The sequence below is a fragment of the Salvelinus namaycush genome, unplaced genomic scaffold (genome assembly GCF_016432855.1).
Source record: "Salvelinus namaycush isolate Seneca unplaced genomic scaffold, SaNama_1.0 Scaffold28, whole genome shotgun sequence".
Classification (NCBI taxonomy): domain Eukaryota; kingdom Metazoa; phylum Chordata; class Actinopteri; order Salmoniformes; family Salmonidae; genus Salvelinus; species Salvelinus namaycush.
This window is the reverse complement of record NW_024059674.1, coordinates 110,300-137,866: the sequence shown is the minus strand read 5'-3', so window position 1 is coordinate 137,866 and position 27,567 is coordinate 110,300. Positions and strand designations below refer to the sequence as shown.

At 43.4% G+C, this 27,567-nt stretch overlaps 2 protein-coding genes across 3 annotated transcripts; both read right to left on the bottom strand.

Moving 5' to 3' along the window:
* Positions 1-3,145: 3,145 nt before the first annotated feature.
* LOC120039544 (oocyte zinc finger protein XlCOF6-like) lies at positions 3,146-12,288 on the bottom strand. The gene is made up of 3 exons (XM_038984953.1): positions 11,962-12,288; positions 6,992-7,229; positions 3,146-6,790 (listed from the first exon to the last, which is right to left on the bottom strand). Exons 1-3 carry the CDS (start codon positions 12,172-12,174, stop codon positions 5,163-5,165), a joined length of 2,079 nt encoding a protein of 692 aa, XP_038840881.1. The 5' UTR covers positions 12,175-12,288; the 3' UTR covers positions 3,146-5,162.
* On the bottom strand, positions 12,215-23,199 carry LOC120039545 (zinc finger protein 664-like). 2 transcript variants are annotated; one of them, XM_038984955.1, is made up of 5 exons: positions 22,799-23,199; positions 17,865-18,078; positions 14,428-15,359; positions 12,639-12,747; positions 12,215-12,473 (listed from the first exon to the last, which is right to left on the bottom strand). In XM_038984955.1, the coding sequence occupies exons 1-5, from the start codon at positions 22,805-22,807 to the stop codon at positions 12,244-12,246; spliced, it is 1,494 nt and encodes a 497-aa protein (XP_038840883.1). In that variant the 5' UTR covers positions 22,808-23,199; the 3' UTR covers positions 12,215-12,243. The 2 variants fall into 2 exon arrangements, with proteins under 2 accessions (XP_038840883.1, XP_038840884.1); XM_038984956.1 differs by having other exon boundaries at positions 12,639-12,723.
* Between the last annotated feature and the right edge of the window lie 4,368 nt (positions 23,200-27,567).

Below are 27,567 nucleotides of genomic sequence, written 5' to 3'. Positions count from 1 at the left end.
CCAGGTCAGCCTAGTATAACCAGCCTAGTGTCAATATGTTCCGTCCAGGTCAGCCTAGTATAACCAGCCTAGTGTCAATATGTTCTGTCCAGGTCAGCCTAGTATAACCAGCCTAGTGTCAATGTGTTCTTTCCAGGTCAGCCTAGTATAACCAGCCTAGTGTCAATGTGTTCTGTCCAGGTCAGCCTAGTATAACCAGCCTAGTGTCAATATGTTCTGTCCAGGTCAGCCTAGTATAACCAGCCTAGTGTCAATATGTTCCGTCCAGGTCAGCCTAGTATAACCAGCCTAGTGTCAATATGTTCTGTCCAGGTCAGCCTAGTATAACCAGCCTAGTGTCAATATGTTCCGTCCAGGTCAGCCTAGTATAACCAGCCTATTGTCAATATGTTCCGTCCAGGTCAGCCTATTATAACCAGCCTAGTGTCAATGTGTTCCGTCCAGGTCAGCCTAGTATAACCAGCCTAGTGTCAATATGTTCCGTCCAGGTCAGCCTAGTATAACCAGCCTAGTGTCAATATGTTCTGTCCAGGTCAGCCTAGTATAACCAGCCTAGTGTCAATATGTTCTATCCAGGTCAGCCTAGTATAACCAGCCTAGTGTCAATGTGTTCTGTCCAGGCCAGCCTAGTATAACCAGCCTAGTGTCAATATGTTCTGACCAGGTCAGCCTAGTATAACCAGCCTAGTGTCAATGTGTTCTGTCCAGGTCAGCCTAGTATAACCAGCCTAGTGTCAATGTGTTCTATCCAGGTCAACTTAGTGGGAACCTGAAGGCCCCCAGCCTCTACAAGTTTCTCCCATAAAACCTCAAGCCTGCTTCATCTCCCACCGTTCCTCCTGGTACAGAACACTGTCTGAGTTCTCTACAGAGAACCTGAATCACCACATTAATACCCAACGCTCTACCTCCTCAATGGGCTTCCTGCACCTTCCTGGCTGTGTATGATACCCCTCTTCTCCTCTTCCATAAGGCCCATCACCTGCAAATAGAGACCTTCCAATATCCCGCCGTACCTGAGAGTAAACATCATTAACGATGATTGAGAAAAGAAGAGGACTAATTACACCCCCCTGCGGTGTACCATGATCCGCTATGTAGCTGCTCGATAGAGACTTCCCGACCCCTGACCTTTATCCACTTGTTCTTCCTTCTACCTACAAAAGATCGAGCTCGATTAGCAACCCCTCCTTTCAGATCGTACGTCTTCTCCACATCCAACAAGACAGAGACTTTCAGATCGTACGTCTTCTCCACATCCAACAAGACAGAGACTTTCAAATCGTACGTCTTCTCCACATCCAACAAGACAGAGACATTCAGATCGTACGTCTTCTCCACATCCAACAAGACAGAGACTTTCAGATCGTACGTCTTCTCCACATCAAACAAGACAGAGACTTTCAGATCGTACGTCTTCTCCACATCCAACAAGACAGAGACTTTCAGATCGTACGTCTTCTCCACATCCAACAAGACAGAGACTTTCAGATCGTACGTCTTCTCCACATCAAACAAGACAGAGACTTTCAGATCGTACGTCTTCTCCACATCCAACAAGACAGAGACTTTCAGATCGTACGTCTTCTCCACATCCAACAAGACAGAGACTTTCAGATCGTACGTCTTCTCCACATCCAACAAGACAGACACAACCTTCTCCTTCTTCACCTGGGTCTTCCTGACCTCTGCTTCTAGGCAGACCACTCGGTTCCATAGCTCCCCTTCAATTCTGTGGCGATACTAACCCCCTTACTCTCCAGGAAGTTGGTTAGCCTCTCTGTTATCAACCTTAAACACGATGATTAGGGCTATTGGCACGATAGCTTGATGTCCTCGTTGGGTGCTCCCCTGGCTTCTGGATCGGCACCACTACTCCCTCAGTACAGACTCCATTACGTTATCCAGCGCCTCATCACTGAAATGGGCCAACATGACATGGCACAGCTCATCCTGCTCAGGTGAAATGGGCCAACATGACATGGCACAGCTCATCCTGCTCAGGTGAAATGGGCCAACATGACATGGCACAGCTCATCCTGCTCAGGTGAAATGGGCCAACATGACATGGCACAGCTCATCCTGCTCAGGTGAAATGGGCCAACATGACATGGCACAGCTCATCCTGCTCAGGTGAAATGGACCCGAGAGACAACTGGCTTGTCTGATGCCTCTTCTCATACCTCTAAGGTATTTCAGACGGTTGCTAGGCGACCTTGGTCCTGAAGACTGGCTGTTTGTTATGATTGTGTTTTTGCTTTTCATGTGTTGTTGTGTATAATGTTTATTTTAAATGCGTAGTTGAATGTGTTGATGTGTATTGTGGTGCTATTTTCCCATCTGGGAAAGAGACCTTGGTCTCAGCTTTGACTCCCTGTCAAAATAAAGGTACAACAAAATAAACCCAGCCTTGCCTATTGCCCTCTTCATCTCTGCCATAGTAGGGTGCTCCCCTCTCGTTCTCCCTCTCCTTCTGACAGAGGAGAAACGCTTTAGCCATCGTCTCCGCTTCCTCATCTGTTACTGCCATATTCTCCCACTCGTCAACACGGGATCCTATCCCTTCTGACCCCACTCATCCCCCCACACTTCTCACCCTTCCAATGCTCGCCTTGTGTGTACGGTATGAAAGTGATCTGTCGTTTTCCAGGAAGTAGCCTTGTAGTCTATTCACTTTCGTAGGAGTTTTGAATGGTTTCATTATAAAAAACATCATCAAATGCATCTGGGAGAAGTACATTCATCCACAAACAAGAATATAATCTGAATGCAGATTGGCTGACAGCCTTGGTATATTAAAGCAACAAGGCCCGAGGGGGTGTGGTATATGGCCAATATACCACCAAGTTTATAATCTTTCACAAATTTGATGATAGAATTGTCAAAGCCCATTCAAAAAAAAGGTTAGGTGAGGACAGGACCCCGGAAGCATGACGACGCCACCTGCACATGGCATTACCAGACTGATTACCTCTGTAGCGAATCAGAATGCAAGCTCACGAGACTTCTGGGATGGTTGTAACCAGGCTAGATCCTCTCCACTAAACCCAGAAACCACATATGTTGAGAGGTGTTGCAATAGTGTAAATGTCATCGACAACACGTGCTGACTCTGGACAATGAAAGGACTAGCACATTCACTATCTTTACTTTTATTTCCATTGTTCACGTAACATGATTATGACATCACGTAACATGATTATGACATACAATCCATATCAATATTCCACAAACACCTCATTCTGAAATGATTGTCCACACACACACACACACACTTCTTTCAGCAATATCCTACTCTGAACAATCTCGACTTTCTAAAATAACATCGTTTACTAAGATGATGAACATTGATATTAAAAGACAAGTTTTGTAAGTGTTAAGAACAGGGAAGAAGAGCTATTCTATGGACTACAAACCTACTATTTGGACTGTTGCATAATTAGCATATTATCACATGAATTAACCTTAATAAAATAGAAAGAACATGGATCACTTTATTAAAATGTTTATAGATACCACCAGCTAGTTTGCTCATGTCATTTCTTACGTTGGATTGACTGATTGTGTATTAGTATGTTGTTTATCCGCTTTATACTGTTCAGTCTGCTGTCTTTACCTTTTCATGCTTTTTTTTATAGTTTAAATGTATTTGATACAAATTGGCTTAAATCTTGAAACCATTAACCTTTCACAAAAACATTGCTCACTTAAAATAAAATACAATTCTTGGAAACATGCATCAGTGTGCAGATATATTTTGTACATTATGAAGTCATCATTGTTCATCGTTCCCAGTCTAAACCGGCACCTCGTTAGGAGACCAACGGTCATCAGGCGGCACTCTCAATCATCACGATTATCCACCCTACTAGCATCCACTAACTGTAGAGGCTCCTCCTCCTCCTCCTCTTCACCCTACTAGCATCCACTAACTGTAGAGGCTCCTCCTCCTCCTCCTCTTCACCCTACTAGCATCCACTAACTGTAGAGGCTCCTCCTCCTCTTCACCCTACTAGCATCCACTAACTGTAGAGGCTCCTCCTCCTCTTCACCCTACTAGCATCCACTAACTGTAGAGGCTCCTCCTCTTCACCCTACTAGCATCCACTAACTGTAGAGGCTCCTCCTCCTCTTCACCCTACTAGCATCCACTAACTGTAGAGGCTCCTCCTCTTCACCCTACTAGCATCCACTAACTGTAGAGGCTCCTCCTCTTCTTCACCCTACTAGCATCCACTAACTGTAGAGGCTCCTCCTCTTCACCCTACTAGCATCCACTAACTGTAGAGGCTCCTCCTCCTCTTCACCCTACTAGCATCCACTAAATGTAGAGGCTCCTCCTCCTCTTCACCCTACTAGCATCCACTAACTGTAGAGGCTCCTCCTCTTCACCCTACTAGCATCCACTAACTGTAGAGGCTCCTCCTCCTCTTCACCCTACTAGCATCCACTAACTGTAGAGGCTCCTCCTCTTCACCCTACTAGCATCCACTAACTGTAGAGGCTCCTCCTCCTCCTATTCTTCACCCTACTAGCATCCACTAACTGTAGAGGCTCCTCCTCTTCACCCTACTAGCATCCACTAACTGTAGAGGCTCCTCCTCCTCTTCACCCTACTAGCATCCACTAACTGTAGAGGCTCCTCCTCTTCACCCTACTAGCATCCACTAACTGTAGAGGCTCCTCCTCTTCTTCACCCTACTAGCATCCACTAACTGTAGAGGCTCCTCCTCCTCTTCACCCTACTAGCATCCACTAACTGTAGAGGCTCCTCCTCCTCTTCACCCTACTAGCATCCACTAACTGTAGAGGCTCCTCCTCCTCTTCACCCTACTAGCATCCACTAACTGTAGAGGCTCCTCCTCCTCTTCACCCTACTAGCATCCACTAACTGTAGAGGCTCCTCCTCCGCTTCACCCTACTAGCATCCACTAACTGTAGAGGCTCCTCCTCCTCTTCACCCTACTAGCATCCACTAACTGTAGAGGCTCCTCCTCCTCTTCACCCTACTAGCATCCACTAACTGTAGAGGCTCCTCCTCCTCCTCTTCTTCACCCTACTAGCATCCACTAACTGTAGAGGCTCCTCCTCCTCCTCTTCTTCACCCTACTAGCATCCACTAACTGCGGAGGCAGCCTCCACTTCTTCATCATCATCAATACTCATGGAATTCTCTTCACATCTTTAGTCAGATTCTCTTCAGTGTTTGTGTTCTGATGGATCTTCTTGTGTCGTCCCAGCTTCATAGAACTGGTGAAGGTCTTACCACATTCAGCACAGCTGTACGGTCTCTCTCCTGTATGAGATCTGTTGTGTATAGTGAGTTCAGAAGGGTTTCTGAAGGTTTTCTCGCAGACAGAGCAGGAGAAAGGTCTCTCTCCCGAGTGCGTCCGTAGGTGTTCTTTCAGGCGCCCTGCTTGAGAGAAACAATTCCCACACACAAAGCAACAGTGGGGTTTTTCTCCTGTGTGTAACTGCTGGTGTCTTTTCAAGGCTGAGGAGAAGCTGAACCGCTTGTCACAGTGGGGGCAGGGGTACGGTTTCTCTCCAGTGTGTACTTTCTGGTGGTCTTGCAGATGTCTTTTCTGAGTGAACTGCTTCTGGCACACAGAGCAACTGAAGGGCTTCTCTCCTGTGTGGAACCTCATGTGCAACTTGAATGCGGACAACTTCTGGCAATCTCTCCTACATATGTTACAGGTATAAGGACTCTCCCCCAAGTGGACTTTGCTGTGCGTTTTGAGGTGCGACGCAATAGTGAAGCGCTTCCCACACTCAGAGCAGCAGTGTGGTTTCTCTCCCGAGTGCGTCGGGTAGTGTTCCTTCAAACGTGACAGTTGAGCGAAACCTTTCCCACACACTGTGCAAGTGTGAGGTTTCTCTTCTCTGTGTAACTTCTTGTGTCTATTCAGAGCTGTGGTTGAACCGAACATCTTGTCGCAGTCTGAGCAACCATAAGGTTTTTCAACTGAATGTACACTCTCGTGTCTTCGCAGATGTCCTTTGTGGTTGAACTGCTTCCCACACACAGAGCAGCTGTACCTCAGAGCTGTATTGTGGTTCACCTGGTATTGTTCAGTTTCTCCTGATGTTGACGGACTCTCCTCTTCCTCAGAACTCAGAGGATTGAGACAAGGAGGATCCAAGTCCAATCCAACTTCTTCTCCATCAGAATTGATCAGAACACCGAATTCCTCCTCCTCCTCATCTAGTCCTTCGTTTTTAGTATTCATCTCAGGTGTTTGGTTGTGGTTGTCAAACTCAACAGGTGGTGGTAGTCCAGGTGGTAGATGGGTCTTCTGATGTTTCCATAGGTTGTGGGAACTGGTGAAGCTCTGGCCACATTCAACGCAGCTGTAAGGTTTCTCACCTGTGTGATCTCTGTGGTGTACTTTAAGGTCTGCTGGTCTTGCAAAATTCTTCCTGCATACAGAGCAGGGGTAAGGTTTCTCTCCAGTGTGTGTCAGCAGGTGTATTTTCATGGCTCCCAAATGGGCGAACTTCATCCCACAGGTCGGGCAGTGGTAAGGTTTCTCTCCAGTGTGTGTTTTCAGATGTGCTTTCAGGTGTCCCTTCTCACGGAATTGGTTTCCACACAAAGTACAGGGGTAAGGCTTCTCTCCTGTGTGAATTCTCATGTGTTTTTGTAGCGCCGATAATTTTTGGCAGTCTTTTCCACACACTGAACAGCAGTGAGAGCTCTTAGCGGTATGGTTCTCCTGGTGATGTTCAGGTACTCCTGATGTAGAGGGACTCTCTTCAATGTCAGAACTCTGACTGGGATTATATCCTGTGTGAACATTTTTTGAATGGGTTAAACAAAGCAGCAGACAAGTCAAGAAAAAATTCCCAGGTTTTCCTGAAATCCTGGCTGGAGTATTCCGGATTTCCTGTTTATTCCCTCCTGATTCCAGGAATCTTCCAACCAGGATTTCTGAAAAACCTGGGCATTTTGGGAAAGTTAAATGAATTCAAACTCATCTCAATTTACCAAGAAGAGAAGGATCCCAGTCCATTTCTTCTCCATCAGAATTAATCAGCCCAACAACTTCCTCCTCCTCCTCCTCTTCCTCCGCCTCTTCTTCTTCATCCTCCAGTTCTTCAGTTTTAATCTTCAGTCCAAGTGTTCGGTCCTCCTCTTTAACATTAACAGTCATTCCAGCAGTTTGAGTGGAGGCTTCACTTTGGCTCTGGTCAGAAGGCAGGGACTCTGTTGGTTTGTGCCCAGCCTGGTGAGAAAATAAACGTTTATTTAGAAAAACAATTAAAACAGTTCAAATTGCCTTAAAATTACATTTTTGGTCCACCAGCCACAAAAAAAAAATTACCAGCTAAAATATTTATTTTCTGCTTAAAATGACACCAACAAAAACACAAAATAAACAGATGTGCTTCGTAATGTTTCAAAAACAACATGTATTACTGAATTCAACCACTTTGAGTCCCCTTTTAAGGGCTTGTGGTTACCGTGGTAACGGGACTCGAGTCATGTTTGTGCTTGTGAGATCGAGTCTGACGAGTAGAAGTGCTACCTTCTCTTCCCTAGCAGTTGAAACTCAAAACATTGAAAAACCAACCTAGCTTTGTCAACAAAACCATGTAAATAGCCAAGAAACACAAGGACAAAGTGACACTTCAGTAGACTTTTCTTTTCAAGTAAATTAGACCAACTTTTATACCTGTGCGCAGCGCTTCTAAAAATGAATATTTTACTCAGCTCTTCAGGTGCGCACAGCCCCCAGCAAGGCAGCGATGCAGCACGAGCTGGGAGGGGCTTTAGGAGTTGCAGTTCTTGGACTTTGTGCAATTTATTTTCCAGTTAAGAAACAAATTTGGCAGGAATAGTTTGAAAACAGCTACTGCAGCATTTCCTTTGCTATAAATGTGATCATACCTGACTAAACATGTGATCATACCTGACTATAAATGTGATCATACCCGACTATAAATGTGATCATACCTGACTATAAATGTGATCATACCTGACTATAAATGTGATCATACCTGACTATAAATGTGATCATACCTGACTATAAATGTGATCATACTTGACTATTTTTATTCACAAATCTTAGTGAAATGCTGGCACTGTGGAGCGCTGACCACCCGTCAACGTGGTGAAAAATCTACCCGCATTTGGCAGATGGCGGGTGTTAATTTTAGGCAAGGGTTTTCTCACTGTCTAGGGAGTCGGGCATACTCAAAGGTGACGACTCAATGGTGACGACTCACAGGAGACAGCATGGTGCAAACAGACTGGCTTTTATTAAGAAAAAGGCTAATTAAATCTTGGCTCTTCCAGAGCTCTACAGGGTCACACTTTAAAATGATCAAGTCAACAGGACTAGCCACAAGCTGCAGGACAGGACTAGCCACAAGCTGCAGGACAGGACTAGCCACAAGCTGCAGGACAGGACTAGCCACAAGCTGCAGGACAGGACTAGCCACAAGCTGCAGGACAGGACTAGCCACAAGCTGCAGGACAGGACTAGCCACAAGCTGCAGGACAGGACTAGCCACAAGCTGCAGGACAGGACTAGCCAAACCTCAAGTGACGTGCTCTTCAGAACGCTCTTTCCCCATAGTGAGAGCTGCAGACCTTGAAGTCTATAGGGAGTCCATTAGAGGGCTGCCACACCCTCGTTAAGGGAACCGCGCTCAGCTGGTATCTAGGCTTGGCCCTGCTGCACCACAGTCATGACTAAAATGCATGTACAATGGAGAATCTCCCAATGGACAATTTTTGTAAATGTTTTATTTTACCTTTATTTAACTTTTTAGGGATAGGGGGCAGCATTTTCACTTTGGATGAATAGCGTGCCCAGAGTGAACTGCCTCCTACTCTGTCCCAGATGCTAATATTCACCTATTGAAATCCCAGTGGGATATGGATCTGTTTGCACTTCCTACAGCTTCCACTAGATGTCAACAGTCTGTAGAACGTTGAATGAAGCTTCTACTGTGATGTTGAGCCGGATGGGAGCTGTTTGAGTTAGTGGTCTGGCAGAGAGCCAGGTCCTGGTCACGCGCATTCCACATGATATCGACTTGCGTTCCATTACTTCTATAGACACAAAGAAATTCTCCGGTTGGAACGTTATTGAATATTTATGATAACAACATCCTAAAGATTGATTCTATACTTAGTTTGACAAGTTTATTCGACCGTGGCTTTTGTGGAGCGATGGGTAACGACGCTTCGTGGGTGTCAGTTGTTGATGTGTGCAGAGGGTCCATGGTTCGCGCCCGGGTCGGGGCGAGGGGACGGTTTAAAGTTATACTGTTACATTGTATAATATAATACAATAATATTAATAATAACAATAATAATATAATATATAATATAACTTTTTGAAGGTTTCGTCCGGACTTCGCCTGGACCTGGCGCGAGCGTTTGGATATGTGTACTAAACGTGCTAACATGGACATTATCGAACAAAAACAACAATTTGTTGTGGAACTAGGATTCCTGGGAGTGCATTCTGATGAAGATCAAAGGTAAGGGAATATTTATGATGTAATTTCGTATTTCTGTTGACTCCAACCAACATGGCGGAGAAATTTTGTTTCTATCTGAGCGCCATCTCAGATTATTGCATGGTTTGCTTTTTCCGTAATAAAAATAAAAAAATCTGACACAGCGGTTGCATTAAGAACAAGTGTATCTTTAATTTGATGAAAGATACATGTTTTACATATAAGTTTATGATGAGCATTTATGTTATTTGACGTGGCTCTTTTGGAGGCATTTTTGAACATGGCACCAATGTAAACTGAGATTTTTTGATATAAATATGAACTTTATCGAACAAAACATATATGTATTGTGTAACATGAAGTCCTATGAGTGTCATCTGATGAAGATCATCAAAGGTTAGTGATTTATTTTATCTCTATTTCTGCTTTTTGTGACTCCTATCTTTGGCTGGGAAATGGCTGTGTTTTTTGGACTTGGCGGTGATCTAACATAATCATATGTTGTGTTTTCGCTGTAAAGCATTTTTTTTTTAAAAATGGGACACGATGGGTAGGTTAACAAGATGTTTATCTTTCATTTGCTGTATTGGACTTGTTAACTTCTTATGGCGGCAGCCCGACGTCGGTACACTTATGACAACAGCCAGCTCAAAGTGCAGGGCGCGAAATTCAAAAGATATTTTTTAAAAATATTTAACTTTCACACATTAACAAGTCCAATACAGCATATGAAAGGTACACATCTTGTGAATCAAGCCAACATGTCCGATTTTTAAAATGTTTTACAGGGAAGACAAAATATGTAAATCTATTAGCTAACCACGTTAGCAAAAGACACCACTTTTTTTTACTCCAACAGTTTCTTACTCCATCACTAGCTATCACAAATTCGACCAAATAAAGATATAAATAGCCACTAACCAAGAAACAACTTCATCAGATGACAGTCTGATAACATATTTATTGTATAGCATATGTTTTGTTCGAAAAATTTGCATATTTCAGGTATAAATCATAGTTTACATTTCAGCTACAATCAGAAATTGCACCGAAAGCAGCCATAATATTTACAGACACCAACGTCAAATACCTAATTACTCATCATAAAACATTTCTGAAAAATACATAGTGTACAGCAATTGAAAGACAGGCATCTTGTGATTCCAGACAATATTTCCGATTTATCAAGTGTTTTACAGCGAAAACAAAATGTAGCGTTATATTAGCTTAGCACAATAGCCAGAAACACTTGGGCGCCGGCGACTACGGCAGATATATGAAATAACATCATAAAATGGGTCTTACTTTTGCTGATCTTCCGTCAGAATGTTGGACAAGGTGTCCTTTGTACAGAACAGTCGTTGTTTGAATCTGGAACGGCAAATTTCCCTCTTCATTTAGCATGGGCACTTGCCAAGTGCTACATATTTCTCCAACGTCAACAAAGTCAGAGAACGGAACACGGCAAAACTCCCGAAAAAATTTCAATAATCTGATTAAACTATATTGAAAAAACATACTTTACGATGATATGGTCACATGTATCAAATAAAATCTAAGACGGAGAAGTTAGTCGTTCATAACGACAGCTAAAAAGAAGGCAAGTCCATGTCCTCTTTGCGTGCTCCAGAAACAGGAAGTGGACGGTCACGTCAAAGAAAGAGCTTTTATTCCACCTTAGACCAAGATAAACACAATTTTTTTTCTCTCACAACCTCTTGACCAACCAGGGGAAGGTGTATGAAGTGTACGTAGCCTCTTACGTCTTATGCCCATGTATAGGCAAGAAGTTGAACAGAGCATAGATTTCTGACATTCCACTTCCTGGTCAGGAAAAGTGCTGCAGAATGAGTTCTGTTTCACTCAGAGAAATAATTCAAACGGTTTTAGAAACTAGAGAGTGTTTTCTATCCAATAGTAATAATAATATGCATATTGTACGAGCAAGAATTGAGTACGAGGCCGTTTGAAATGGGCACTATTTAACTGGCTACTCAATGCTGCCCCTTGCAGCCATAAGAAGTTAATGTGTGAAAGTTACATATTCATAAAAATATTTTTGAATTTCCCGCGCTGCCTTTTCAGCGGAATGTTGTCGAGGGGTTTTGGAACGTGTGTCCTAGAAAGGTTAACTAGGCAAGTCAGTTAAGAACAAATTCTTACTTCTTAATTCTTACAAATTCTTACAACGACAGCCTACCGGGGAACAGTGGGTTAACTCCCTTGTTCAGGTATAGAACGACAGATTTTTACCTTGTCCGCTCGGGGATTCGATCCAGCAAACTTTTGGTTACTGGCCCAACGCTCTAACTACTAGACTAATGCTTAGTCCAGGGCCAGTCTTAATCTGTGTCTGGGATATGGGCCTATAGAATTAAAGGTGAAAGATTGGCCCTATATGAAGGACAAAAGTTTAGCTTTATTGAGAGGACAACTGCACCCTTGGACAAATGTTTGGTTGATAGGATAATAATTTCCACCGACCTTGACCAGTATATTCTGGAAGACAGTAGCATCTTGTGGAAGTAGAATCCCACTCCCAGTAGCCTGATTAAGGCTCACAGCACCACATATCCCTGAAGAGTTACGCTGGTGTCTCAGTAGGTTCTCAGAGAGCGAGAACCTCATTCCACACCCGGAGCACTGGTACGGTTTCTCTCCAGTGTGCAACAACTGGTGTCTCTTCAAGTCTCCCATGTGAGTAAACCTGCTCCCGCAGTCAGAGCAGGGGTACGGTTTCTCTCCACTGTGCACTTTCTGGTGCGTCTAGAGGTTTGCGGCTTGGGAGAAGCCCTTCCCACACACCATACACTCGTAAGGCTTCTCTCCTGTGTGTGTTCTCTGGTGTAGCATTAGTTTATAGGAGCTGGATAGTTCTTTTCCACACGTTGAACAGATGTGAGGGCCCAGAGCTTTGTTGCTCTCCTGGTGTTGGTCAGGTTCTGCTAATGTAGAGGGACTCTCCTCACTGTCAGAGGAATGGTCAGGTCTCTCTGCTGTGGTAAAGAGGTGGTATGGATAAGTAAACACCTTAAATATGTGAAAATTTGAGATTCTGCCAATAATATAGATGTTTCTTCATTTGGGTAATTGGAAATAAATAAAGTAAACTTGAATGTGTAGGCTAACCCATACCTTCATAAATTAACCTTTGAACTCACCAAAAGCAGGATCTTCCTCCTCTTCTTTGACTTTGACATCCAGTACTAGACTGAGACCAGACTCCTCTACAGCTGTGGGTTCAACCTGGTTGTTTTGGTCAACACAAGCCTAGGATTAATAATCAGACAACTCATTCAATATAATATTCAACAGCAGCATTAATCTTAGTTATATTGTTGTAAGGGCCTTAACCTCTCTTGGGTATGGGGCAGTATTTTCACCTCCGGATGAAAAGCGTGCCCAAATTAAACTGCCTGTTACTCAGGCCCAGAAGCCCAGAAGCTAGGATATGCATATAATTAGTATATTTGGATAGAAAACACTCTAAAGTTTCTAAAACTGTATAACAGAACTGATATGGCAGGCGAAAACCCGAGGAAAATCCAACCAGGAAGTACTATTATTTTGAAAGGCTGTTTTTCCATTGAAAGCCTATCCACCATACAAAGACTTAGGACTCAATTCATCTGGCCAGTCTTTAGGCATTGTTTCAGGCTTTTACTCTGAAAAATGAGGGAGATACAGCACTTTCAACGAGTGGACAATGGAAATTTCCAGACATGAGGCAAGCACATGATCGGGAGTGCGCATTTCTTGTTTCTCTTTTTCTATTGACGAAGCTTTTGTCCGGTTGAAATATTATTGATTATTTACGACAAAACAACCTGAGGATTGATTTTAAACATCGTTTGACATGTTTCTACAAACTTTTATTGTACTTTTTAAAAACTTTTCGTCTGGACTTAGTGCCCGCGCATTGTGCCTTTTGATTACTGATCTAAACGCACCAACAAAACTGAGATTTACAAACATTTATTGTCTAACATGGAGACCTGGGAGTGCCACCAGATGAAGATCATCAAAGGTAAGTGATTAATTTTAACGCTATTTCTGACTTGTGTGACACCTCTCCTTGGTTGTAAAATGGCTGTATGGTTTTCTGTGGCTAGGCGCTGACCTAACATAATCGCATGGTGTGCTTTTGCCGTAAAGCCTTTTTGAAATCAGACACAGCGGCTGGATTAACAAGACGTTTATCTTTAATCCTATGTATAAAACTTGTATTTTTCATCAATGTTTATGATGAGTATTTCTGTAATTTGATGTGGCTCTGAAATTTCACCGGATGTTTGTTTGAGACAATGAATACTGTACATAACGCGCAAATTTCAACTGAGGTTTTTGACATAAAGATTAACTTTATCGAACAAAACACACATTTATTGTGTAACATGAAGTCCTGTGAGTACCATCTGATGAAGATCATCAAAGGTTAGTGATTAATTTAATCGCTATTTCTGACTTTTGTGAGCCCTCCCCTTGGCTGGAAAATGGCTGTATGGTTTTCTGTGACTAGGCGCTGACCTAACATAATCGTATGGTGTGCTTTTGCCGTAAAGCACTTTTTGAAATCGGACTTTGTGGTTGGATTTATACGAATTTTATCTTATCTTTAAAATGGTGTATAATACTTGTATGTTTGTGGAATTTTAATTATGGGATTTCTGTTGTTTTGAATTTGGCGCCCTGCAATTTCACTTGCTGTTGTCGAGGTGGGACGCTACCAACACACTGGTGCCAGACAGGTTAATGACTGGTTTGAGGGTGCAAAATTCCAGTAACTTTCTTAAAAATTCCCAGGTTTTCCAGAAATACAGGTTGGAAGATTCCTGGAATCAGAAGAAAATAAGCAGGAAATCTGTAATCCAGCAACACGGACTTCTAGAAAAACCTTTTTAAGAAAGAAAATAAATGCAAAATTGCACTGGATGCACCATAGAAACCTACCTTATTGGTACCATCCACAGAGGTCACCTCCTGCTGCTGTGACCTACTCTGTATACCTTCATGGATACGACGACGGTGACTAGTTCTATTCGTTGACGAGGAGAAACTCTTCCCGCAGTCGGAGCACTGGAATGGTTTCTCTCCGGTGTGAACCCTCTGGTGTCTTTTAAGGAGTGACGAAGATGAGAACCTCTTCTCGCACTGAGAGCAGTGGTACGGTTTCTCTCCGGTGTGCTGGCGCATGTGTATCTTTAAGGTCCATGGCTGAGTGAATTCCTTCCCACATTCTGAGCAGCTGTACGGCTTGGCGGTACTATTCGCTTCGCTAATATGGGATTGCTCATGTCTTGTTAAAGAGCTTGGGAAAACAAAGGTCTTTTTGCAGGTGGAACACTGGTAAGGTCTCTCACCAGTGTGCATCCTCTGGTGCATCTTGAGCTCTGCTGCAGAGTTGCAGCCCCTCTCACACTCAGAGCATGGGAAAGGTTTCTTCATGCTGAGTCTCTGCTTCTCTCCGGCGTGCGTCATCATGTGGACCTTCAAGTGCCACATACGTGAGAAACTCTTCCCACACACAGAGCAGTGGCAAGGTTTCTCTCCGGTGTGTGTCCGATGGTGTAGTTTTAACTCTCCTTGGCTGACAAACCTCTTCCAACAGTCCTTTTCCGGGCAGGTGTACGGTTTCTCTCCTGTGTGCAACCTCTCATGTGTTTTGAGGGTCCCTGTATCACTGAATCGCTTCCCGCACACAGAGCAAGGATATGGTTTCTCTCCTGTGTGTGTTCTCAGATGTGTCTGTAGTTTTGATGGGTGAGGAAACTCTTTCCCACACTCCGGGCAGCGGTAAAAAGTCTTCTTAGCGGTGTGACTCTCCTGGTGTTGTTCAGCTACTCCTGATGCCTCATCACTAGAGCTGGGGTTAGGACTCTCTCCTGTTACAACAGTAAGGATAAAACAAGTTATGGTGCGTCCCAGATTTCCTATATAGTGCACTACTTTTGACCTGGACCCTGGTCAAGGGTAGTGCACTATACAGGAACTAGGGTATCATAATCTACTGTAACGTTCTATGTTCATGTATTAACCAAATAAATCATCTCCTCGAGGGGCACTAAAGTATCGTCAGTGGGATTGAAAGTATTGTCCATCTGTAGGTAGGAGGCTGTGGGTAGGGGGGTGTGGGTAGGGTGATGTGGGTAGGGTGATGTGGGTAGGGTGATGTGGGTAGGGTGATGTGGGTAGGGTGATGTGGGTAGGGTGATGTGGGTAGGGTGATGTGGGTAGGGTGGTGTGGGTAGGGTGGTGTGGGTAAGGTGATGTGGGTAGGGTGATGTGGGTAGGAGGGTTGTGGGTAGGAGGGTTGTGGGTAGGAGGGTTGTGGGTAGGAGGCTGTGGGTAGGAGGCTGTGGGTAGGAGATGAATGCATGTCGATGAAAGTTGTCATCACGTTGATTTAAAATCGCCCCGGCAACAAGGAAAGCAGGTCCGGGACCAGGCTAATTAATTGCCACATGGGACAATAAAGCTGGAATCCTTAATGGTGAAACTAACACGTTCCTTTAATATTACAAGAAAGACGTTACTGTAAACGACCAACACTGTTCTTCCCCCTCAGACATCATTACAACACTGTTCTTTCCCCCTCAGACATCATTACAACACTGTTCTTTCCCCCTCAGACATCATTACAACACTGTCCTTTCCCCCTCAGACATCATTACAACACTGTTCTTTCCCCTCAGACATCATTACAACACTGTTCTTTCCCCCCTCAGACATCATTACAACACTGTTCTTTCCCTCCTCAGACATCATTACAACACTGTTCTTTCCCCCCTCAGACATCATTACAACACTGTTCTTTCCCCCTCAGACATCATTACAACACTGTTCTTTCCCCCCTCAGACATCATTACAACACTGTTCTTTCCCCCCTCAGACATCATTACAACACTGTTCTTTCCCCCTCAGACATCATTACAACACTGTTCTTTCCCCCCTCAGACATCATTACAACACTGTTCTTTCCCCTCAGACATCATTACAACACTGTTCTTTCCCCCTCAGACATCATTACAACACTGTTCTTTCCCCCTCAGACATCATTACAACACTGTTCTTTCCCCCTCAGACATCAATACAACACTGTTCTTTCCCCCTCAGACATCATTACAACACTGTTCTTTCCCCCCTCAGACATCATTACAACACTGTTCTTTCCCCCTCAGACATCATTACAACACTGTTCTTTCCCCCCTCAGACATCATTACAACACTGTTCTTTCCCCCTCAGACATCATTACAACACTGTTCTTTCCCCTCAGACATCATTACAACACTGTTCTTTCCCCTCAGACATCATTACAACACTGTTCTTTCCCCCTCAGACATCATTACAACACTGTTCTTTCCCCCTCAGACATCATTACAACACTGTTCTTTCCCCCCTCAGACATCATTACAACACTGTTCTTTCCCCCCTCAGACATCATTACAACACTGTTCTTTCCCCCTCAGACATCATTACAACACTGTTCTTTCCCCCCTCAGACATCATTACAACACTGTTCTTTCCCCCCTCAGACATCATTACAACACTGTTCTTTCCCCCTCAGACATCATTACAACACTGTTCTTTCCCCCTCAGACATCATTACAACACTGTTCTTTCCCCCTCAGACATCATTACAACACTGTTCTTTCCCCCTCAGACATCATTACAACACTGTTCTTTCCCCCTCAGACATCATTACAACACTGTTCTTTCCCCCTCAGACATCATTACAACACTGTTCTTTCCCCCTCAGACATCATTACAACACTGTTCTTTCCCCCTCAGACATCATTACAACACTGTTCTTTCCCCCCTCAGACATCATTACAACACTGTTCTTTCCCTCCTCAGACATCATTACAACAATGTTCTTCCTCCTCAGACATCATTACATGGGTGACAGAACAGCAGATACGGCAACAACAAAAAATACCCCGCTGCTCACATCTGTTTCATCTACAAAACATAAAAAATAACAAAGAGTCTGTGGCAAACAGTGGATCTGTTTCCTCTAACGAGGATTCCATCTTTAAAGACTCATCAAGGCAAACAGTGGATCTGTTTCCCCTAATGAGGATTCCATCTTTAAAGACTCATCAAGGCAAACAGTGGATCTGTTTCCTCTAACGAGGATTCCATCTTTAAAGACTCATCAAGGCAAACAGTGGATCTGTTTCCCCTAATGAGGATTCCATCTTTAAAGACTCATCGAGGCAAACAGTGGATCTGTTTCCTCTAACGAGGATTCCATCTTTAAAGACTCATCAAGGCAAACAGTGGATCTGTTTCCTCTAACGAGGATTCCATCTTTAAAGACTCATCAAATTGAACTGCCCTTTTGAGAGAACCATTTTCTAGTGAACATTTTCAGTTGGCTACTTACCTGTATAATTAAAACTCCACTCCTCTAAATCTTCTTCCTCCTCCTCCTCTTTGACTACGATGTTAAATCTAGGTATTTCACTGAAGCCGTCAAGGCCTCCAGGGTAACCCTGCCCCTGTGGTGTGTAGTCCCGGTCACCGTGGTTACCGTCAGGACCTAGTGACGGTGTTGGTTGGGGTTCAGTGGAGCAGGATGGCGATGGCCCACCAAAGTCCTGGAATACAGAATCAAATCAAATTGTATTTAAAGCACATTTTAAAAAATCGCAACACTTTGGACCAGGTCTCTCTTGGAAAAGAGATGTTATCTCAATGAGAAAAAACCTGTATGAATAAAGGTAAAATAAATAAACTTTATAGTAAAACAAACAGTCAGTGCCACTTGTCAGTTAAAAAACGACATCATCATTTAAGAACCACCTTCTTCTGACACATTAGCCTGCTGTGGGTTTACAAGCCTTTCTGAAAGGGATTCTACGGTGACCCTTGACCCTATTCACACACATTAGCCTGCTGTGGGTTTACAAGCCTTTCTGAAAGGGATTCTACGGTGACCCTTGACCCTATTCACACACATTAGCCTGCTGTGGGTTTACAAGCCTGTCTGAAAGATATTCTACGGTGACCCTTGACCCTATTCACACACATTAGCCTGCTGTGGGTTTACAAGCCTGTCTGAAAGATATTCTACGGTGACCCTTGACCCTATTCACACACATTAGCCTGCTGTGGGTTTACAAGCCTGTCTGAAAGATATTCTACGGTGACCCTTGACCCTATTCACACACATTAGCCTGCTGTGGGTTTACAAGCCTGTCAAAGATATTCTACGGTGACCCTTGACCCTATTCACACACATTAGCCTGCTGTGGGTTTACAAGTACAAGCCTGTCTGAAAGGGATTCTACGGTGACCCTTGACCCTATTCACACACATTAGCCTGCTGTGGGTTTACAAGTACAAGCCTTGTTTTGTTTTGTGTGAAAACATGGTCGGAAGGCAGTGACGGCGCTTGGGATATTTTTCAGCCTTCTACGAGGACCAAATCTGAAGTGTGGTCGTATTTTGGGTTTTACAAGAGTGCCGAGGGAAACGTAATCTAAGATGGTCTGCAGAACATGCAACAAGGCACATGGTTTTCTGCAACTACTGACCCCTGGACCAGTGAAAGCGGGGTGGTCAACCCTACATCGGCTTCCCTATCCATTACCTCACCCCAGACTGGCAACTGGAATCAAACTGCCTGGAAACACAGTTCTTCCCAGAAGATCACTCGGCTCACAAAATCAGAGTTTTTTGAGAATATGCTGGAAGAGTGGGGGGGGGGGGGATCAACAAGAAAGACCTGGTCTGCATTACCACAGACAACGCACCCAACATGCACAAATTGGTCTCCACGGAAAAATTCTGGCCTGGTTTAGAGCTTATCTGTCGGAAAGATAGTTTGTCTCTGTGGATGGTTTGTCCTCTGACAAATCAACTGTAAATTTTGGTGTTCCTCAAGGTTCGGTTTTAGGACCACTATTGTTTTCACTATATATTTTACCTCTTGGTGATGTCATTCGGAAACATAATGTTAACTTTCACTGCTATGCAGACGACACACAGCTGTACATTTTGATGAAACATGGTGAAGAACCAAAATTGCTCTCCCTGGAAGCCTGTGTTTCAGACATAAGTCGATTTCTTTGTTTCTTGGGACAGAGAACTAGCATCTCTGTTTTGTTCACGTTTAAAAGTAAACCATTGCAAATGGTTTACTTTTAAACGTGAACAAAACAGAGATGCTAGTTCTCTGTCCCAAGAAACAAAGAAATTTTCTGTTGGATCTGACAATTAATCTTGATGGTTGTACAGTCGTCTCAAATAAAACTGAAGGACCTCGGCGTTACTCTGGACCCTGATCTCTCTTTTGACGAACATATCAAGACTGTTTCAAGGACAGCTTTTTTCCATCTACGTAACACTGCAAAAATCAGAAACGTTCTGTCCAAAAATGATGCAGGAAAATGTATCCATGCTTTTGTCACTTCTAGATTAGACTACTGCAATGCTCTACTTTCTGGCTACCCGGATAAAGCACGAAATGAACTTCAGTTAGTGCTAAACACGGCTGCAAGAATATTGACTAGAACCCAAAAGTTTGATCATAATACTCTAGTGCTAGCCTCTCTACACTGGCTTCCTGGTAAGGCAAGGGCTGATTACAAGGTTTTACTGTTAACCTACAAAGCATTACATCGGCTTGCTCCTACCTATCTTTCTGACTTGGTCCTGCCGTACATACGTACACGTACGCTACGGTCACAAGCCTCATTATTGTCCCTAGAATTTATATTTCTTATTGTCCCTAGAACAGCTGGAGGCAGGGCTTTCTCCTATAGAGCTCCATTTTTATGGAATGGTCTGCCTACCCATGTGAGAGACGCAGACTCGGTCTCAACCTTTAAGTCTTTACTGAAGACTCATCTCTTCAGTAGGTCCTATGATTGAGTGTAGTCTGGCCCAGGGGTGTGAAGTTGAACGGAAAGGCACTGGAGCCACGAACCGCCTTTGCCGTCTCTGCCTGGCCAGTTCCCCTCTCTTCACTGGGATTCTCTGCCTCTAACCCTATTACGGGGGCTGAGTCACTGGTGCTCTTCCATGTTATCCCTAGGAGTGGTGCGTCACTTGAGTGGGTTGAGTCACTGACGTGATCTTCCTGTCCGGGTTGGCGCCCCCTCGGGTTTGTTTCCGTGGGGGAGATCTTTGTGGGCTATACTCTGCCTTGTCTCAGGGTAGTAAATTGGTGGTTTGAAGATATCCCTCTAGTGGTGTGGGGGCTGTGCTTTGGCAAAGTGGGCGGGGTTATATCCTGCCTGGTTGGCCCTGTCCGGGGGGTATCGTCGAACAGGGCCACAGTGTCTCCCGACACCTCCTGTCTCAGCCTACAGTATTTATGCTGTAATAGTCTACGTGCTAGGGTCAGTCTGGTGTAATTCTCCTGTCTTATCCGGTGTCCTGTGTGAATTTAAGCACGCTCCCTCTAATTCTCTCTGAATTTCTTCTCTCGGAGGACCTGAGCCCTAGGACCATGCCTCAGGACTACCTGGCCCGAGGACTTCTCTCCACGTTTCTTCCGTGGTTCCTGCTGTTCTAGGGAGTTGTTCCTAGCCACCGTGCTTCTACATCTGCATTGCTTGCTGTTTGGGGTTTTAGGCTGGGTTTCTGTACAGCACTTCGTGACATCATCGGCTGACGTAAAAAGGGCTTTATAAAATACATTTGATTGATTTTACAATTTGAAAGTAGTCAACTGGGTGGGACTTCCTGTGGTTTAAAGAAGGATCACATAATTCCATCCAGGTAGGCAGGAGGGACCTGCCAATGAATTATACTCATGAGCAAACATACCATAACAGCAGGCCAACCATGGCTTTATAACTGTTTAAATAACACACAGTACGCACCCTTTCAGTTTGTTTACCAACTCATACAAGTAGTAGTAAATTGGACTACTTCAAAATGGAGATGGCCTCAATGGTGCTGCCCGTGCGCTCAGAGACGCCTTAATGAGACAGATACAACGCTGCCATCTTTAGACATCTCTATACTCCTACCAACACAGAGACCGGTTAGATCTGGTTCAGGGCATCGGAGCTGAATTCCACAAAGCCCGGTCTCTGCTCAACTCCGTTGGTGGAGTTCATCAGAAACTTCCTTCACCATGGAGTTGAGTTTAGTAACCTAGCTAGGTCAGGGAGAGATCTGTAGACCAACCAACAGCAATAACAAGGCATTCCACTAGTACTGAGCAATTCACCAAAATGTCTGTTATGCTTCATTTTTTAAACAACTAATTGACCAACGTTTAATTTCTTTCTGTGAGCTCAATGGGCACATTGCAGTTTCTCTAGAGTTACACCAGATCCGGCCTGAACTGTGAGATGTAGTAGGGAGTTGAAGTTTCCAACAAGCGAATATTCCACATAATTACGTTTTATGCGCTAAACTAACTACAATGACCATAATCTATTGTGCATCTATTTGTCTGGTCTGTGTTTCTTTTATGCCTGCTACAGCATGATTTGAGAGGTATCGCTACCTGAAAATACATGATCTAAGTGATTGATAGTTGCATGGGGAGGCAGGTAGCCTTGTTGTTAGAGCTTTGGGCCAGTAACCGAAAGGTTGCTGAATGGAATCCCTGAGCTGACAAGGGGAAAAAAATCTGTCTTTCTGCCCCTGACATGGTGGATGTTGATTAAGGCAGCCCCCCGGTACCTCTCTGATTCAGATGGTTTGGGTTAAATGTAGAAGACACATTTCAGTTAAGGCATTCAGTTGTACAACTGACTAGGTATCCCCTTTCCCTATTCAGCAGTCATTAAAGTATGCCTTATTTACTTTAAATTAATACTGATGACTTGGCATGAAATGAAAGTCATAAAATAAAACAAATGTAATATATATTAACTGAAATATTTTATTAGAGTAAATTAATGGTTAATAGGTGAAACGCTGTAATTGGCATTCACTACCATCATGGGACTTTTATTCATAGTTGTATCCTGTGCATTCAACCCCAATAATCGAAAACGAAAAGTTTTTATTTTTCTGAATCTAACAGACCTCAAAAATAACTAATCGTTCAGCACAGCGGGGATTGGTCGTGTTCGTGTGTAAGCCAAAGATATGTCGGGAGAAGAGTGGAGAATGCTAAAGGCTAATTACTATTCTGCCGAAGTGTACTTGGTTTACACAAGATCAATCCCCGCTACTGATAGCTAACGCTAGCTATCTCCATCCAACCACTAATATTGTGCTAACACCAATCCGATGCTTGTTTTAAATCTGGGAGTGTACACTTTGGGAAAAGGGTGGAGAAACGGGACGCAACTAGCTAGCTAGCTAGAGAACGTTTCGTTTGCTAGCAACCAAAGTCATGGTTCTCACCTCATCCATCTTGAATCCTTCAGGAATGGTTGAAGCAGCTAGCTAAATGCTGTAGCGGAAAATGAATTTCTGAAATCGTCCACGTCCTTCCTCTGAAATTAAATGTTCACCACGAGGTCACGTTAGCTAGTTAACTAGCGAATTAAATAGCCTCGCTACTAGTAGCACTTGCCATTACAATTTGACAAAGGTTAGTTAGCTAGGCTAACGGCAGCCAGGAAGCTAGCTAACTGCTTTGCTAAACAAGATTACAAAACTATAAAAATAGTAGTTGGAAATATTGCCTGCTCCGTGTTTACAGTTCGAGTTTGGCAACGTCACAGCATATTTTTCAACCGTATCATTGTGATATTTGACGAATTTTCAACAAAATTACGTGGACAGCTAATCCAGACTGCTGGCTAGCTACATCAGTGTCTTTCTGCTTCCGGTCAAACTTCCGGTTAGGATTATCTTCTACTGTGGACTCTGCTATACCGCCACCACCAGTTCAGGAGCACATTGCAGTGGTGTTTTACAAAATGTATACTTTAATTTCTTAATCCAAATAATGTTATTTTAATAATACTGAGTTGACTGTTATTGATATTTCATATGCAGAGCTCCTGAGGCATCAACTAAATGGGTAATACACAGAGTGGAAGAGGAGAGGTCCAGTGGCTACATGGCTCTGGATAAGAGCGTCTGCTAAATGACTAAAATGTAAATGTATTGTAAATCCTAGTAATATACTTCTGACGAGGGGTAACCAACCCTTCTCACGCATCGCTATTGGAGAAAAGCAACGAGTAGTAACAACTTTTACAAGTTGTAGATCACAAATTCTTCCTCTTAATACAATTAATCAATTAATGGTCTTAATTTTTCGGTTCCGCTTCCTGGACCATGAAACACATTTTCTGAAGCCTGTTTTGGTGGGTGGGCCTTAGAATTTACTTCCATGAAAATTTGACCATTGGAATTTACTTTCTGGATTGAAATCGCTATGAAAGCGACGGCAAAGATTATGGATATACTGACAGGACATGTCTCTCATTTGGGAGTCGTTGTCCACAAAATCGGCACGGCGGGCTGTCAAGCTTCGGTCTATCCTTTCTTTGGATTGGTGGATACGTCTCATCTCATTATTGTAATCCAGTTTTGAATATTCAATGAGGGTTGTTGACGTCAACCGCCGTTATACAATGGGGAGAGATGCTATGCCCCATTCATGAATATGCATAGCCATCATGAGACAACGCGGATTTAAAGTGTTTTTTTCTTAAAGATGCGGGGATGTCACGTGTCCTACTTATATAAGTACACTCGTAACAACTTAAGCTTTACGAAACGTCTATTAGATCAAATAAACCTCAGGTAGCAAATCATTTTTTGTTGTTGAACAAATCCGACACTCTCTTTGACCTCCATACAAAACTCCTTGCTTGGTGGGCGGAACAACGCCACCTGCTGGAGGGAGAAAGATTTTCCGCCGAGTTGGACACTCCCTTCTTCCTTTTCCTCTGGTGATGGCCACTTCCACGTTACTTCTGGGTCGTGTCCCATAATCTCTTGAATGGGCTTCAAGATTATATGATCAAATTCATGAAAACGCAGTCATTTAAGATATATACATTTGCTCATAACCGTAGCCTTTTATCAAAAATATTTGACGCTCAGAAACGAACACCCATCTCCTAAAGTTAAAACATTTGAACTACAACTCCTGCAGCCTTGTTACCATGCTGGAGCGTGGTAACAAGATCATGCTGGGTTTTCTCACTGAACCTTTCCAGCCAGTAGTTTTTTGTAGACCTGCAAACCAGACTGTATATAATAAGGACGAAGCCATCAGTGGCGTCACCCCATTGTTTCCTATGTGAAGTCTCAGTGGCGTCACCCCATTGTTTCCTATGTGAAGTCTCAGTGGCGTCACCCCATTGTTTCCTATGTGAAGTCTGTGGCGTCACCCCATTGTTTCCTATGTTAAGTCTCAGTGGCGTCACCCCATTGTTTCCTATGTGAAGTCTCAGTGGCGTCACCCCATTGTTTCCTATGTGAAGTCTCAGTGGCGTCACCCCATTGTTTCCTATGTGAAGTCTGTGGCGTCACCCCATTGTTTCCTATGTGAAGTCTCAGTGGCAGCACCCCATTGTTTCCTATGTGAAGTCTCAGTGGCGTCACCCCATTGTTTCCTATGTGAAGTCTCAGTGGCGTCACCCCATTGTTTCCTATGTGAAGTCTGTGGCGTCACCCCATTGTTTCCTATGTGAAGTCTCAGTGGCGTCACCCCATTGTTTCCTATGTGAAGTCTCAGTGGCGTCACCCCATTGTTTCCTATGTGAAGTCTCAGTGGCGTCACCCCATTGTTTCCTATGTGAAGTCTCAGTGGCGTCACCCCATTGTTTCCTATGTGAAGTCTCAGTGGCGTCACCCCATTGTTTCCTATGTGAAGTCTCAGTGGCAGCACCCCATTGTTTCCTATGTGAAGTCTCAGTGGCGTCACCCCATTGTTTCCTATGTGAAGTCTCAGTGGCAGCACCCCATTGTTTCCTATGTGAAGTCTCAGTGGAGCATTTGAAGATCAGGAAGTGTCATTTCAGCATGTCGCCATCTTGCTACATGGAGGTTTTGGAAACATGGCATGCAGTTTGAGCTACTCCAGGAAGTGAAACATCACATGCAGTTTGAGCTACTCCAGGAAGTGAAACATCACATGCAGTTTGAGCTACTCCAGGAAGTGAAACATCACATGCAGTTTGAGCTACTCCAGCAAGTGAAACATCACATGCAGTTTGAGCTACTCCAGCAAGTAAAACATCACATGCAGTTTGAGCTACTCCAGGAAGTAAAACATCACATGCAGCTTGAGCTACTCCAGGAAGTGAAACATTACAAACATCACATGCAGTTTGAGCTACTCCAGGAAGTGAAACATCACATGCAGTTTGAGCTACTCCAGCAAGTGAAACATCACATGCAGCTTGAGCTACTCCAGGAAGTAAAACATCACATGCAGCTTGAGCTACTCCAGGAAGTAAAACATCACATGCAGTTTGAGCTACTCCAGGAAGTGAAACATCACATGCAGTTTGAGCTACTCCAGGAATTGATACATCACATGCAGTTTGAGCTACTCCAGGAAGTGAAACATCAGATGCAGTTTGAGCTACTCCAGGAAGGAAAACATCACATGCAGTTTGAGCTACTCCAGGAATTAAAACATCACATGCAGTTTGAGCTACTCCAGGAAGTGAAACATCACATGCAGTTTGAGCTACTCCAGGAAGTAAAACATCACATGCAGTTTGAGCTACTCCAGGAAGTAAAACATCACATGCAGTTTGAGCTACTCCAGGAAGTGAAGTTGCAGCCTCAGTGCTGCTCCCTTCCATTGAGTATCTCAAGTTGAAGGCCGACTGGGTCACTGCAGGCTGCAAATTATCCTTATAACTTCTAATGTGTGTGATTTTAAAATAATCGGTTCAAGGACATACGTTGTTTGGGGGCAGCAGGTAGCCTAGTGGTTAGAGCGTTGGACTAGTAACCAAAAGGTTGCAAGATCTAATCCCTGAGCTGACAAGGTAAAAATCTGTTGTTATGCCCCTGAACAAGGCCGTTAACCCATTGTTCCTAGGCCGTCATTGAAAATAAGAATTTGTTCTTAACTGACTTGCCTTGTTAAAGGTAAAATAAAAAATACTTCTGGTGAAATAGAAGCAAGTATTGGTCACATTGTGTACTGAAAAAATAATGATATTGACCATGAAGTTTGCCATACTCCCATTGATTATAATGGGGGAATCCAACTTTCTGAAAACATTCCCTCAGTACCCTTGATATCCTAAATGAGAGAAGGCAGCTTGTTCTCCCCTGCTGCAAACTCTCGAAAGATAGATATATACAGCTGTTGGGAGTTGTAGTTTATGTGTGTAGTTCTAATGAAACGTAACTTTTCGGCTTCGTGCTCCTTCTTGGGAATCAAATAAGTTGAAAACCGATATGGTAAGTACATTCATATGAAAACACATACATTTTACTATGCAGTACCAGTCAAAAGTTTGGACACATCTACTCATTCAAGAGTTTCTTTCTATTTTCTACATTGTAGAATTTGTGAAGACATCAAAACTATGAAATAACACATATGGAATCATGTAGTAATCAAAAAAGTGTTAAATAAATCAAAATGTATTTTTTATTTTTCAAAGTAGCCATCCTTTGCCTTGATGACAGCTTTGCACACTCTTGGCATTCTCTCAACCAGCTTCACAGTGCAGTGGTGTGGTGTAAAGCAGTGGTGTAAAGTACTTAAGTAAAAATACTTTAAAGTACTACCTATACATTTTCCCTGACACCCTAAAGTACTCGTTACATTTTGAATGCTTAGCAGGACAGGGAAATGGTCTAATTCACACACTTATCAAGAGAACATGCCTGGTCATCCATACTGCCTCTGATCTGGCTGACTCACTAAACACACGTTCCGTTTGTAAATTATGTCTGAGTGTTGGAGCGTGCCCTCTGTGAATAAAACAAAAAAAAAAGAAAATTGTCCCATCTGGTTTGCTTAATACCAAGAAGTTTAAATTATTTATACTTCTACTTTTGATACTTAAGTATATTTAAAATCAAATACTTTTAGACTTTTATTCAAGTAGTATTTTACTGGTTGACTTTCACTTGAGTCATTTTCTATTAAGGTATTGTTACTTTTACTCAAGTATGACAATTGGGTACTTTTTCCACCACTGGTCACCTGGAATGCATTTCATTTAGTAATACAGGAA